This window comes from Elephas maximus, chromosome 4, assembly GCF_024166365.1.
Source record: "Elephas maximus indicus isolate mEleMax1 chromosome 4, mEleMax1 primary haplotype, whole genome shotgun sequence".
Classification (NCBI taxonomy): domain Eukaryota; kingdom Metazoa; phylum Chordata; class Mammalia; order Proboscidea; family Elephantidae; genus Elephas; species Elephas maximus.
Genome location: NC_064822.1, coordinates 53,596,941 through 53,613,426, shown reverse-complemented (window position 1 = coordinate 53,613,426; position 16,486 = coordinate 53,596,941). Strand labels below are relative to the sequence as shown.

General features: G+C 40.7%; 1 protein-coding gene across 1 annotated transcript in view; it reads left to right on the top strand.

Annotated features, from left to right (window-relative positions):
- LOC126076223 (neuroepithelial cell-transforming gene 1 protein-like) overlaps window positions 1-16,486 on the top strand; it is a 56,551-nt gene that overhangs the window by 16,421 nt on the left and 23,644 nt on the right. The window contains exon 2 of the mRNA XM_049884804.1: window positions 7,953-8,019. Within this exon, the coding sequence (XP_049740761.1) occupies window positions 7,953-8,019 (67 nt within the window). The remainder of the gene's footprint in view (window positions 1-7,952; window positions 8,020-16,486) is intronic.

Sequence of the window (16,486 nt, the reverse complement as noted above, 5' to 3'; positions counted from 1 at the left end):
CTTATCTACCACATTGCAGGAGGGCACTGACATAAATCAGAAACTCTGAAAATAGAAGGCTGAATCAATAAAATGTTTCTCATTTTGAATAGCCACTTTACCATACTAATCATGTGTTGTTTAGACTGAAACTAGTTTAATGTAAAAATAATTTACACTGAAAACACGCAAAATGATAGCAAAGGAAGTATGTTAGAGGCTGTGTGTAAGGTTGTGTGTAAACTTGGCTGGGCCATGATTCTCAGTGGTTTGGCAGTTATGTAATGATGTTAGTTATCGTCCTTTTTGTAATATAATATAATCACCTCTATGATGTGATCTGATATGATTAGCCAATCAGTTGTAAGGGGAGTTTCCTCAGGGGTGTGGCCTGCATCCAATATATATGGACATTCTGGCAAACCTCGATGGCTTTTTCTTGCTCTGGATCCTGCATATGGCTTGTCACCATCTGACCTGTTGAACCAACGGCTTGCCTTATTGCCTGCCAATCTTGGGATCTGTAGGCCTCTGTAGCCTGTGAGCCAGCAGCCTGTCATCTTCCGTACCTATCTTGGGTTTGTCAACCCCTGAAGCTACACGAGTCAGAAGCCTCCAGCGTGACACCTGACCCACAGACTTGGGACTCGCCAGCCTCTACAACTGTGTGAGCCATTTCCTCCAGATAAATCTATATCTGTCAATCTATCTGTCTGTCTGTGTATATGTGCTTCACTGGTTTTGCTTCTCTAGAGAACCCAGCCTAAGAGAGAGGCTTAGAAAAAAAATCACAGTGAGATTAAATAAGAAACACAACTTAATATACCAAGCTAGTTCCTTAATGTATTCATTTATTTTATGCTTTAAATGTTACAATTATTTGGATATAGGAAAAAGGGAGGTTGGACAAAAATTCTTGAAGACCTGAAAAATTCTCAAAAGGCCACTTGTTGCTCCACATTTCAGCCTTTAAACCCCACTTTGAATGGATTGTACTGTGTATCTTCTGTAGAGGCCATTTGTAATCCTATCATTTTGTGAGATCGAAAATTTTTTCCCACAAAGATTTAAAAATAGCTCTTAAATTTTTAGTCTAGCCACTATGAAAAAACGTGTATGCCTTTCTAAGATTTTTTAAAGTTGGCACTATCTCATGTGCCTTCTAAGCATAATTTATTTTGATTGATTCCTTTTTTCCATGAATATTTAAAATAAACAAGTACTTGTTGAAATAGGAAAAAATAGCATTACTGTAAAGCTGATTATAGCTAGTGCAGGAAAGAATCTTGCCATCCAACTGGAAATAGTTTTCCAGTTTGTTAGCCTGTTTAAGATCCCTAAGGGCAATTTTTCTTTCTAGCTTTCAGACATCAAATTCATTCTGAGATCAGTATGCTCATTTCTAGGAAATAATGAAATGAATAACTTTGATTTTGTGATTCTCCTTAATACTTATTTTATACTTAAAAGGAATTGTTTATTGAGTATTTTAAGTACCACTATAATCACTGTACCGGAAACCCTGGTGGCGTAGTGGTTAAGAGCTACAGCTGCTAACCAAAAGGTCAGCAGTTCACATTCATCAGGCACTCCTTGGAAACTCTATGGGGGCAGTTCTACCCTGTCTTATAGGGTTGCTATGAGTCAGAATCAACTCAAAGGCAATGGGTTTGGGTGGGTATAATTACTATTTTATAATGAGTGTTTTTATGACATTAAAAATAATCTTCTGAGAAATTATAATTGCTGCTTCTCAACCCAGTCTCCACTGATGGTTCCTTTTAACCCTGTAGTTAGTATAAGGTAGCACCTGAATAGAGCAGTGGTTGTGATCTAAGGACTCATATGGCGTGAAGGCCTTCTCCATAATCTTTTAGCATTTGTTCATAATATATCTGTGCGTTGTTTAGTGATATGAATTATAACTTTTCTTTTTTTTTTTAATTAATTTTTATTAAGCTTCAAGTGAACATTTACCATTCCAATCAGTCTGTCACATGTAGGTTTACATACATCATACTCCCTTCTCCCACTTGCTCTCCCCCTATTGAGTCAGTCCTTTCAGTCTCTCGTTTCATGCCAATTTTGCCATCTTCCCTCTCTCTCTATCTTCCCATCCCCGCTCCAGTCAAGAGTTGCCAACACACTCTCCAGTGTCCACCTAATTTAATTGGCTCACTCTTCATCAGCATCTCTCTCCCCCGCACTGACCAGTCCTTTTCATGCCTGATGAGTTGTCTTCGGGGATGGTTCCTGTCCTGTGCCATCAGAGGGTCTGGGGAGCATTGTCTCTGGGATTCCTCTAGTCGCATTCATATCATTAGGTATGGTCTTTTTATGAGAATTTGGGGTCTGTATCCCATTGGCCTCCTGCTCCCTCAGGAGTTGTCTGTTGTGCTCCCTAGCAGGGCAGACATGGATTGTGGCCGGGCACCAACTAGTTCTTCTGGTCTCAGGATGATGTAGGTCTCTGGTTCATGTGGCCCTTTCTGTCTCTTGGGTTCTTAGTTGTCGTGTGGCCTTGGTGTTCTTCCTTTGCCTTTGCTCCAAATGGGTTGAGACCAATTGATGTATCTTAGATGGCCGCTTGTTGGCATTTAGGACCCCAGGCGCCACATGAATTATAACTTATTTCTGATGACTTTTTTGTTTAAACATCGTATTCCAATGTTTCATCAAAACTTGCCACTTCCTGCAGTGGCAAGAAAGAATAATCTGTTCTTTAAGTTGTTTTCAGGAGAAAGATGTGGCAGTCTGCTTCCGTAAAGATTTATAGCCTTGGAAACCCTATGGGGCAGTTCTGCTCTGTCCTGTAGGGTCGCAATGAGTCAGAATCCATTCCACTGCAGTGAGTTTGGTTTGATTTTGGGTTTAAGTTGTTTTGCTCCCCTAGAGAGGCCCTCAAAAAAAAAAAAAAAAGGATTGAGTTCCATAAATAATAAGAGTCTTACAGTGTTTTAACGTTTCCCAAAATAATTATTTAGGAAATGTTTGTTTTAAAAACCTTAAGATTTTTTCCACCTCTATTTCTAATTTCTGTTAGTGGCATCATATTTCCCTACACTAGAAATCCTGGTAGTTACTGTACAGGCATAGGGAGGAAAAGGAGAAATCTGTCATTGAACCTAATCTGCTCCTCCTCTCAAACCTTGCTCCTATTGCCATATCCCCTTATTGTCAGCAATTTTGGAGCTGTCTCATAACTGGCCTTTCTCTCTAGTCCTACCTTCTTCCAGTTCATCCTCACATTCCTTAAAATTCAACAGCTGCCATGCATATTCAAGATCAAGTTCAAATTCTTTTAAGTGTTGTATATAAAGCTTTTTATCATGACCTAGCCCTTCTCTATTACTCTTGACATTCAAGCATAAGGAACTACTTGCAGTTTCCTGAATATGACTCATTTCACGCCACCGTAACATGTGCTATTCCCTTTGCCCAAAGAGCCTTACTTGTTCTTGTGTGCTTTACACACTATTTCTCCTTTAGATTCAGCTTTAGTATTACTAAAGTATTCTTCTGGGAAGCCTTCCTTGTCTCCCTTTCTCCTTCTAGCCATTATCCTTTGTGTTCCTTCTCAAAATATAAACAAACTTCTGCTCCATATTTAGCTTAGAAAACTACAGAAGCCTGTGTATTTGATTTAAGCTTGTCAATTTTTACAGGAATAAGTCATCTCTGGTGTTTTGATAACTTATAGTGAGCAAAGATTATAAGAGAAAAAAGCTCTCAGCTTATTCGAATTTGTTTACATCTGAAGTGATTAACACTAAGTATAGTTTGTAAACTGTCTTTATCTCCTGCCCTAGCATGTTTTGTGATTTTCTGCATATTTTACAAATGTTGTTGGTTGCCTTCAAGCTGATTCCAACTCATGGTGACCCCATGTGTATTAGAGTAGAACTGCTCCACAGAGTTTTCAAGGCTGTGTGACCTCTTGGAAATAGATCACCAGGCCGTCTTCTGAGGCACCTCTGGGTGGGATTGAACTTTTAGGCTAGTAGTCAAGTTTTTAACCATTTGCACCACCAGCGAACCACTTTTTTTTGTTTGTTTCTTTGTTTACTAAATCATAATTTTAAAAAATCAGTACATGGAAAGGATTTACAACATAAAATACAAATAAATAAAGTACATTTAGATTCTGTTTCTTAAGGATATCCATTTATTGTTTTTCAAAATATTATTGTTTTTGTTAGGTGCCGTCGAGTTGGCTCCAACTTATAGCGACCCCGTGCACAACGGAATAAAACACTGCTTGGCCCTGCACCATACTCGCAATTGTTATGCTTAAGCCCATTTTTGCAGCCACTGTGTCAATCCATCTCATTGAGGGTCTTCCTCTTTTTCATGGACCATTTGCATTATTAAGCATGATGTCCTTCTCCAGAGACTGATCCCTCCTGATAACATGTCCAAAGTATGTGAGACGTTGTCTCGCCATGATTGCATCTAAGGAACATTCTGGTTGTACTTCTTCCAAGACAGATTTGTTTGTTCTTTTGACAGCCCATGATATATCCAATATTCTTTGCCAACACCACCGTTCAAAGGCGTCAGTTCTTCTTCAGTCTTCTTTATTCATTGTCCAGCTTTCACATGCATATAAGGCAATGGAAAACACCATAGCTTGAGTCAGGCGCACCTTGGTCCTCAAGGTGACATCTTTGCTTTTTAACACTTTAAAGAGGTCTTTTGCAGCAGATATACCCAATGCAATGTGTCTTTTGATTTCTTGAGTACTACTGGGGTGTTGGTTGTGGATCCAAGTAAAATGAAATCCTTAGCAACGTCAATCTTTTCTCCGTTTATTACGATGTTGTTTACTGGTCCAGTTCTGAGGATTTTTGTTTACTTTATGTTGAGGTGTTATCCATACTGAAAGCTGTGGCCTTTGATCTTCATCAGTAAGTGCTTCAAGTTCTCTTCACTTTCAGCAAGCAAGGTTGTGTCATCTGCATAATGAAGTTGTTAATGAATCTTCCTGCAATCCTGTTGCCTTCTTCTTCATGTAGTTCAGCTTCTGGGATTATTTGCTCAGCGTACAGACTGAATAGGTATGGTGAAAGGATACAAGCCTGACACACACCTTTCCTGACTTTAATCCATGCAATATCCCCTCGTTCTGTTCGAACGACTGCCTCTTGGTCCATGTTCAGGTTCCTTAGGCACAATTAAGTGTTCCAGAATTCCTATTCTCTTCAATGTTATCCATAATTTGTTATGATCCACACAGTCGAATGCCTTAGCATAGTCAATAAAACACAGGTAAACATCCTTCTGGTATTCTCTGCTTTCAGCCAGGATCCATATGACATCAGCAATGATATCCCTGGTTCCACGTCCTCTTCTAAATCCATATTGAATTTCTGGCAGTTCCCTGTCGATATACTGCTGCAGCCACTTTTGAATGATCTTCAGCAAAATATTGCCTGTGATATTAATGATATTGTTCGATAATTTCCACATCCAGTTGGATCACCTTTCTTGACAATAGGCATAAATACGGATCTCTTCCAGTCAGTTGGCCAGGTAATTGTCTTCCAAATTTCTTGGCATAGACGAGTGAGTACTTCCAGCGCTGCATCTCTTTGTTGAGACATCTCAATTGTATTCCGTCAATTCCTAGAGCCTTATTTTTCACCAATGCCTTCAGTGCGACTTGGACTTCTTCCTTCAGTACCCTCAGTTCCTGATCATATGTTACCTCCTGAAATGGTTGAACATTGACCAATTCTTTTTGGTATAATGACTCTGTATATTCCTTCCATCTTCTTTTGATGCTCCCTGTGTCGTTTAATATTTTCCCTGTAGAATCCTTCAGGATTGTAACTCGAGGCTTGAATTTTTTCTTCAGTTCTTCCAGCTTGAGAAATGCTGAGTGTGTTCTTCCCTTTTGATTTTCTGTCTCCAGGTCTTTGCACATGTCATCATAATACTTTACTTTGTATTCTCCAGCTGCCCTTTGAAAACTTCTTTTCACCTCTTTCACTTCATAATTTTTTTCCTCTTGCTTTAGCTACTCAACATTCAAGAGCAAGTTTCAGAGTCTCTTCTGACATCCATTTTGGTCTTTTCTTTTTTTTCCTGCCTTTTTAATGACTTCTTGCTTTCTTCATGTATGATGTCCTTGCACAGCTCATTAGTGTTCAATGCATCAAATCTATTCTTGAGATGGTCTCCAAATTCAGGTGGGATATACTAAAGGTCATCATACTTTGGCTCTCGTGGACTTGTTCTAATTTTCTGCAGTTTCAACTTGAACTTGCATATGAGCACTTGATGGTCTGTTCCACTGTCAGCCCCTGGCCTCGTTCTGACTGATGATATTGAGCTTTTCCATCGTCTCTTTCCACAGATGTAGTCAATTTGATCCCTGTGTATTCTGTCTGGTGAGGTCCATGTGTATAGTTGCCATTTATGTTGGTGAAAGAAGGTATTTGCAATGAAGAAGTCATTGGTCTTGCAAAATTCTATCATTTGTTCTCCGGCATCATTTCTGTCAAGGCCATATTTTCCAACTACCAATCCTTCTTGTTTCCAACTTTTGTATTCCAATCACCAGTAATTATCAATGCATCCTGATTGCATATTCGATCAATTTCAGACTGCAGCAGCTGATAAAAATCTTCAATTTCTTCATCTTTGGCCTTAGCGGTTGGTGCGTAAATTTGAATAATAGTCCTATCAACTGGCCTTCTTTGTAGGCGTATGGATATTATCCTCCCACTGACAGTGTTGTACCTCAGGATAGATCCTGAAGTGTTCCTTTTGATGATAAATGCAACGCCATTCCTCTGCAAGTTGTAATTCCCAGCACAGTAGACCATGTGATTGTCCAATTCAAAATGACCAATACTAGTCCATTTCAGCTCACTAATGCCTAGGATATGAATGTTTATGCGTTCCGCTTCATTTTTGATGATTTCCAATGTTCCTAGATTCATACTTCTTGCATTCCATGTTCCAGTTATTAATGGATATTTGCAGCTGTTCCTTCTCATTTTGAGTCGTGCCACATCAGCAAGTGTAGGTTCCAAAAGCTTGACTCCATCCATGTCCTTAAGATCAACTCTACTTCGAGGAAGCAGCTCTTCCCCAGTCATCTTTTGACTGCCTTCCAATCTGAGGGGCTCATCTTCTGGCACTGTATCAGATAATGGTCCGCTGCTGTTTATAAGGTTTTCACTGGCTAATTCTTTTCAGAAGTAGACCGCCGGGTCCTTCTTCCTTGTCTGTCTTAGTCTGGAAGCTCAGCTGAAACCCATCCGTCATGGGTGACCCTGTTGGTGTTTAAATACCAGCGGCATAGCTCCCAGCCTCACAGCAACAGACAAGCCCCCATAGTACAACAAACTGACAGATGCATGGGGTTCAAAATATTAGGAATGTTGAATTTTATAAAAAATGTTTTTTGCATCTACAGAGAAGTTTACCGTTTCTAATTTAACCTATCGATGCAACGTATTAATAGATTTCATGTTATTGAGCCATGTGTATGTTCCTAAGATAAATTCTGGTTTGGTGAATTCTTTTAAAATACTCTTAATTTGTTCACTAATTTTATATAGGCTCATTTACTTTAAAGATTCTGAAAATGACCAGTACCCTGAAGTTTTCCTTTTCTTTCTTTCTTTTTCTGCATAGTGTCCCTCTTATTTCTAAAACTGAATGACTAATAAGCCTACTCCACTTTGAACAGTTTTGAAACTATGAAAAAATATCGTTTTCATCTGTCTAGTGCTTTATTCTACTTAAAGCCAAAAAAAAAGTTGCCATCATGTCGATTCTGACTCATAGCAACCCTATAGGACAGAGTAGAACTGCCCCATAGGGTTTCCAAGGAGTGGCTGGTGGATTTGAACTGCCACCCTTTTGGTTAGCAGCCAAGCTCTTAACCACTGCACCACCAGGGCTCCAATTCTACTTAAGTTTCTCTCAATTTATTTGTTGTTTGAATTTTCTATTAACAGATACTCCCTTCGAAGAGGTAGCTCCTTCACATTTTTAACACCTGGCCCCCACTGGGACTTCTCTTTGGTGAGTAGATACCAAGAGTTCTTTGCTTCAAGGCACTGGATAGAATTAATTCTTGAGTTGTCTTTCAGTCTGGTATACAACTCAATTGTCTATACTTCTCTAAATATCTTGAGATAGTTTTTACATGCCATCTGTGACACCCTAATTTCATCCTTTTGTTTTAACAAGCTGAAAGAGATTTTTACTTCAAGTAAATAGAAAACATCTTTTGAAAAGTATTCAGATCTATTAATCGTTAAAACTTTATGAAATCCTTTCACTTACACTAATTCTTACCAATGTTATGTTTAAGAAAATATATTATGAAACATGGTTCCTTATTTATGTTCATTTTCTAATAACTCTATTTTCTTAGTTGAAAAGCATGAAAGTGCTTGATTGCAGGTAATATGTATAATAAATGAATTATTTTCTGCTATTAATCATCCATTATTATTGGAATGAGACTTTACTGAGGCATCTAACTTTGTGTGAAGTGACAACTGAAAACTGATTCTTTTTGTACTTAGTAACTATTACTGCCTCATAATATGTATAAACTATGTACAAATAGAACATGACTTATATGTTTCTCTTATTTGGAAGAGATAGCAACAAGGTTTCTAAAAGTGTATGTTTTGATGGTGTTACGATGGATTCAGGAATACATATTTGCTTTGTATTCTTTTTTTCTGTTGGGAATTTCTTTTTGAGTTTTCTGTATTTTTATACCCTTTGCATCCATGACTAGGCCAATGAAACATAGCAAGAGTCTCCTGCTCTCAATGCAATTCTGTGTTTTCCTCTGAAGATTTTTCCATCTTTGGTCCCTTTCACTTACCAGTTGACCAGCTTAAACATAAACAGAAAAACTTTGGTAGAGAAGTGTCTCCAAACTTTAATTGTGCATGCCTGTGGTGCCGTGAATTACTTAATATGGCCCTTCTAGCCATAGTCTTTGTGACTCCCGCACAGTGATTGGATGGGACTATGCAAATAAGGTATTTGTGGCCCACCAATGGGGCTGGACAGCCTGTTAATAATGCAAATAAGGTTCATGGAACTCCTTTGGGGGTGAGACCATGCAAACAAGGTAAATGGAACCCTAAGAAGGAGATTGGTCAGTTTTGCCGTCCCACTAGGCTTAAAATGAGCCACCCCAGAGGCAGAAAGGGGGGTCCTCACTAGCACCAAGAAGAGCCAAGAGTTGAGCCCATCCTTTGGACACAGAGTCCACACACTGAGAACCTCCTAGACCCAGGAGGCACGGAGAGTGGTAACACTGGAGACACAAGCACTGCAAAATCCAGCAGCAGAGAAATGGCACCAGGAGACTGAAGTGAGACAGCTGCGGTAGGCTTCCCGGCCAGTGAGCAAAGCAGCTACAGCGGGCATGCAAACTCACAGAGCAAGAGAGCTGAGCACCTTCAGGCAGAAGGCTTGCTGGTGGAGTGGGGTGCCTCTGGGCACTTATTAGCAGAGCTAAAAAAGCTTTGTAACACTGGCTTGAGAAGGCCTCGAGCAGGGCTGGCTAGCAGAGGGAGAGAGGAAGTTATCCTGATCAAGAACTGTATCCTGAGTTGTTCCTGTTATTTCTGAGTCATTCTTGATCCTGAGTTGTACCCTGTTACTTCCCTAATAAACCACTTAACTGTGAGTACAATTTGTGATTCTGTGAGACTATGCAGTGAATTACTGAACCCAAAGACCGGAAGAAGAATACTGAGGGAAGGGGGAGTAGTTGGTGTTAGAGATGATGGAGTGGTACAGCAGTTTGGAAAACTTGGACATTTGGGACATCTTTAACCTCCATTTCATAGGAACCAGCTTTGTACTGATCCTCATAAAAGAAATTATTCATTCAGTTGACACCAGTAGTGGGATCATTGCAATGGCTCCAGACCCATGGAAGCATGGGACTTAGGAAAAGAACAAAGGGGCATGGGAAGTGAAACTTCTGACACTTGCATGGTTACTTTGGTTGTTGTTATCTGTAATGGCTAAAGGGAAAGTAAGAGATGTTAGGCTGCAGTAGCAGATAGGGAAATGGAGGATAGAAAAGCCACTTCTGGAGTGGTTTGGGGCAAAAGCCTGGCCAGTTAAGCAAGATGATTGATAGGGAGCCAGAGTCTTCTGGTTCCACCCAGCCAGAGGCCAAAGCCATATGCTTATGAATGGGATGATAGTCGAGGAATGGAGATGAGGTGAAACAGGAATATTTTTAAAAGGTTTATGTGTTTATCTGAATGTAGTATGGATATTGAATGTTTCTCCTACCTAGTGCTGTAAAACAGACCTAAATGTTTGATAGAAATGAATATTGGGCATTATAGATTAGAAAACTAAGAGTGTGTAACTCTACCTTCAGCCAATATTTGATTGAATATGTGTTGCCTGAAGGAAACACAGTCTGTTTGTTTTAATCCAGTTTCCCTGTGTATCCCTTTTATGACTGAATTATTTTGTTTGTAATTTTTTGGAGATGTAATTTTTTTCACTAATGAAATGCATGCAGAATCATTGAGTGTTGGTAATTTTTTGTTATATAAGGTGGATTTTTATTAATATTCTATTCTATTAAGTATTTTTTTTATAGTATTATAATGTTTTTATTAACATATATACCAGTTGACTCCGAGGTAGGATAGGTAGAATGACACAGGTAAAAGATTGTTTTATCTTAGCAATTTTATCTTTGCCTGATGTCATTTGGCACCCTGCTGACTCCTATAAGTGGTACTTATATGTACCTGTAGTCATACAGTATGTCAGGGACATGTGCGTACACTTTATCATGCCTGAAAATAACTATTCACTTGAACATTACCTAAGCCCAAAAACTGCACCTTCCCAACAACACACAGGAAACAGTAAACATACTTACAAGCCTTATCTTGCCATACAGAAGCCCAAAGAGACAAAAGTTTCACACAGTCACTCCTCATAAGATGCAGCACCTGGTACAGTAACCTCTCAAACCAGTAATAATGTGCCAGTGAACTTCCTTCAGTTTTACATAGTTACGCAAGTCCCTGCCCTGATGCAAGCACATACTATCAGTGGTTAAAAAAAAAAAAAGCCTGCCAAGAAACTCGAGAGGCAGAAAATGTAAGTGGTACCTAAATGTACCAGTTATCATGAAAGGGGCATAGAGAAAATGAGCCCTGATGACACAGTGTATAGAGTATTGGGGGCTTAGTTTGAAAACCTGAGCCCCAACTAGAATCTTCAGAGTCCTGAAATTTGTATTTGAAAGAACATGCAGACTCACCACAACTTCTGGGAGAGCAGGAGATTTGCATTTGAAGGAAGCACCAGCCGGGGAAAAAAAATGACTTGCTTTTTGAACTGTGAACAAGCCGTTTGCCATTGTGTACATGGAAGCAGGAAAATTCAGTGTCCATCAGAAGAACCCCCTCCTAGGACTGGAAGTTAAAAAGAGTCAGCAAATAGACAGCCTGGTATTCTTGCTTGAGGTGACCACCTGGGTCCACTCGATGAGTAGAAGTGGAGGGGGGAATGGTGCAGCAATGAAGAGATGGGCTGAGTTTGGACATGTTCCATTGGTACCCATCGACCTAGCCCTCAAGGGTTAGGGATGAGAGAGCGAGAAGGGGCTGGCTGGTCTAAAGGGCAGGGAGACTGTGGATTCCCGAGCCTACAGCTGGTCGCCATTGACTTAGCCCACAGGGGCTAGGGATGAGCTGACCAGAACCCAACCAAGTAAAGAGAAAGAGATGTTTGACACCGTGAGTTGGTATAGATTGCTGCACCACGATGGCTTACTCTGGACTGGACTTTGCTTATGGATGCAGATGCTCAAAGTTCTAAACATAACAGAAGATTCTTTAGGTCAAGGAACATGTTTTTCTCCTCAGATTACCAGTTTGATATCAAAAAACCGGTTGCTGTCCAGTCGATTCTGACTTACGGTGACCCTATAGAACAGAGTGGAAACCCTGGTGGCATAGTGATTAAGTGCTATGGCTGCTAACCAAAGGTCAGCAGTTCAAATCCACCAGGTGCTCCTTGGAAACTCTATGGGGCAGTTCTACCCTGCCCTATAGGGTCGCTATGAGTTAGAACCGACTCAACAGCAACAGGTTTGGTTTTTTTTTTTTTATAGGACAGAATAGAACTGCACCCCAGGGTTTCCAAGGAGCAGCTGGTAGATTCAAAGTGCTAGCCTTCTTTGGTTAGCAGCCAAACTCTTAACCACTGTTCCACCAGGGCTCCACTGGTTTGATAGGGAGGGACAGTTTAGAAATTGGCTATCTAAAATGAGAGGACATAAAGATATGAAGTGGCTAGCTTACACACTTTCTTGGGTGTGCTTACACTCAAAATGAGGGAGATAAGGGAGGATCCCCACTGAACGGATTCCTCTTTTCCTGATAGGTCTGGGGAAGAGAGGATAGGGAAGATGCTGATAGGATTATATGATGCAGTTGTGAGTGTTGATTGTTGACTGGGTCAATTGTGATCATTAAAAAACTGTAACTGTAGAAGCCGTAACTGTGAAAAAAGTAGACTAAGGCGGAGGCACCACTGGACTCCAGTACAGTGGCCAAACCTAAAGTCCCTTAAAAGTTTTGCTGTGGTGATACCTAGAGAGAGGTTCAGAGCAAGGGAATAATCATCTCTCAGTTCAATTTTATCACAGGTCAGCAAGGGTAAAGATGAGACGACTTTTGGAAAAACTGACAAGATCAGATGGATACCTGTAGCAGACCTGAATGGCTGGTGCCCGAGTTACCTCACCCTGAGGACTCTTTGAAGGACTCATTGTTAATGTTTTGTTTTGGACTGGTAAAATAATTGGGAGGGGGAAGTTACTCATTCAAATATGAAAGGGACAATGGCTGGAAGAGCTGGCGAGGAGGGAGGCGGCCTTTAGTGCAGTGAATTACTTAATGTGGCTCTCCTAGACATAGTCTTTGTGACTCCCACACAATGCCTGGGTGGGTGTCTTAGTTACCTAGTGTTGCTATAACAGAAATACACAAGTGGATGGCTTTAACAAACAGAACTTTATTTTCTCACAGCTAGTAGGCTATAAGTCCAAATTCAGGGCGCCAGCTCCAGGAAAAGGCTTTCTCTCTCTCTTGGCTCTAGGGAAAGTCCTTGTCATCAATCTTCCATGGTTAAGGAGCTTCTCAGTGCAGGGACTTTGGGTTCAAAGGATGTGCTGTTCCCCTGGCTCCTGTTTCTTGGTGGTATGCAGTCCCCCTCTCTCTCTGCTCACTTTTCTCTTTTATATCTCAAAAGAGATTGACTTAAGATACAACCTAATCTTGTAGATTGAATTCTGCCTCATTAACATAACTGCTGCTAATCCCACAGTAGTCACATCATACAGATAGGATTTACAACACATAGGAAAAGCACATAAGATGACAAAATGGTGGACAGTCATACAATACTGGAAATCATGGACAACCAAATTGATGCACATTTTGGGGGACACAATTCAATCCATAATCGTGGTACTATGCAAATAAGGTATTTGTGGCCCACCAAGGGGATTGGACAGCCTGCAAATAATGCAAATAAGGTGCATGGAACCCCTATGGGGGTGGGACCGTGCAAATAAGGTGAATGGAACCCTAACGAGGAAACTGGTCAGTTTTGCCATCCTACTGGGCTTAAAATGAGCCACCCCAGAGATGGAAAGGGAGGACTTCACAACCATCAAAAAGAGCCAAGAGTGGAGTACATCCTTTGGACCCAGGGTCCCTGCACTGAAAACCTACTAGACCCGGGAGACAGAAAGAGCTATAACATAAGAGATGGCAAGAAGCAGTGGTAAGCATTGCAGAATCCAGCAGCAGAGAAGTGGCAACAGGAGACCAAAGTGAGACAGCTGTAGTGGGCTTCCTGGCCCACTGAGCGAGGCAGCTACAGTAGGCATGCAGACCCACTGAGCAAGAGAGCTGAGCACCTTCAGGCAGGAGGCTTGCTGGCAGAATGGAGTTCCTCCGGGCACGTATTGAGAGAGTTAAAAGACCTTTGTAACACTTGCCTGAGCAGAGGAGAGGCCAGGCCGAGGGTCAAGAGAGGGGACCTGTCCTGAGGTGGCCAAGAGGATCCTGCCCTGAGGGGGCCGAAAGAAGCAGAGAGCTGTCCTGCACTGAAGAAGGGATACTTTGCCTACATGCTTCCTGATCCTGATCCTAAGTTGCAACCTGTTGATCCTGACCCTGAGTAGTAACCTGGTGTTATTTCTTGTTGATAGGTGCTGTCAAGTTGGTTCTGAATTATTGTGACCCTATGTACAACAGAACAAAACACTGCCTGGTTTTGTGCTGTCTTTACAATCATTGCTATGTTTGAGCCCATTGTTGCAGCCACTGTGTCACTCCTTCTAGTTGAGGGTGTTCTTTTTTCACTGACCCTCTACCAAGTATGATGTCCTTCTCCAGGGATTGGTCCCTCCTGATAACATGTCCAAAGTACATGAGACAAAGTCTCACTATCCTCGCTTCTAAGGAGCATTCTGGCTGTACTTACTCTAAGACAGATTTGTTCATTCTTTGCCAACACCATAATTCAAAGGTGTCAATTCTCTTGTCCAGCTTCCACATACATATGAGGCAATTGAAAATACCACGGGCTTGGGTCAGGCACACCATAGTCCTCAAGGTGACATCTTTGCTTTTTAATACTTTAAAGAGGTCCTGTGCAGCGGATTTGCCTGATCCAGTACGACCTTTGATTTCTTGACTGCTGCCTCCACGGGCATTGATTGTGGGATCCACAGAAAATGAAATCCTTGACAACTTCAAAATGTTCTGTTTATGATGATGTTGCTTATCGGTCCAGTTGTGAGGATTTTTGTTTACTTTATGTTAAGGTGTAATCCATATTGAAGGCTGTAGTCTTTCTTCAGTAAATGCTTCAAGTCCTCTTCACTTTCAGCAAACAAGATTGTGTCATCTGCATATCGCAGTCTGTTCATGAATCTTCCTCCAGTCCTGATGCAGTGTTCTTCATATAGTCCAGCTTCTCAGTTCCTTTGCTTGACATACAGATCGAATAAGTGTGATGAAAGGACACAACCCTGATGCACACCTTTTCTGATTTTAAACCATGTAGTATCACTTGTTCTGTTCTAACAGCTGCCTCTTGGTCTATGTACAGGTTCCACATGAACACGATGAGAAGTGTTCTGGAATTCCTGTTCTTCACAATGTTATCCATAATCTGTTATGATTCACCCAGTTAAATGCCTTTGCATAGTCAGTAAAACACAGGTAAACATCTTTCTTGTATTTACTTTCAGCCAAGATCCATCTGACATCAGCAATGATATCTCCTTCTGAATGTGGTTTGAATTTCTGGCAGTTCCCTGTTGATGTACTGTTGCAACCATTTTTTAATTATCTTTAGCGTAATTTTACTTGCATGTGATATTAATGATATTGTTTGATAATTTCCACATTCTGTTGCATCACCTTTCTTTGGAATGGGCACGTTAATGGATCCCTTTCAGTAAGTTGGCCAAACAGCTGTCTTCCAAATTTCTTGGCATAGACGAGTGAGCACTTCCAGTGTTGCATCCATTTGTTGAAACATCTCAATTGGTATTTCTTCAATTCCTGGAGCCTTGTTTTTTGCTAATGCCTTCAATGCACCTGGGACTTTTTCCTTCAGTACCATTGGTTCTTGATCATATGCTGCCTCCTGAAATGGCTGAACGTCGACCAATTCTTTTTGATGTAGTGACTCTGTGTATTTCTTCTATCTTCTTTTGATGCTTTCCTTTATTGTTCTATTTTTTTACCCATAGAATCCTTCAGTATTGCAACTCTAAGCTTGAATTTTTTTCTTCAGTACTTTCATTGAGAAATGCCGAGTGTGTTCTTCCAGTTTGGCTTTCTAACTCCAGGTCTTTGCACAGTTCATCATAATACCTTGCTTCTCAAGCTGCCCTCTGAAATCTTCCATTCAGCTCTTTTACTTCATCATTTTTATTACTCACTTTAGCTACTCTACGTTCAAGAGTAAGTTTCAGAGTCTCACTGACATCCATTTTGGTCCTTTTTTTTTTTTCCGTCTTTTTAAGGAACTTTTGCTTTATGTATGATATCATCCCACAACTCGTCTGGCCTTTAGTCATTAGTGTTCAGTGCATCAAATTTGTACTTGAGATGGTCTTTAAATTCAGGTGGGATATCCCCAAGGTCATACTTTGGTTCTTATGGACTTTTGTAAATTTTCTTCAGCTTCAACTTGGACTTGCATATAAGCAGTTGACGGTCTGTTCCACAGTCAGCCCCTGGCCTTGTTCTGACTGATGGTATTGAGCTTTTCCATCATCTCTTTCCACAGAGGTAGTCAATTTGATTCCTGTATATTCCATCTGGCAAGGTCCATGTGCACAGTCGCCGTTTATGTTGTTGAAAAAAGGTATTTCCAATGAAGAAGTCATTGGTCTTGCAAAATTCAGTCATGGAATCTGCAGCATCATTTCTATCACCAAGGCCAT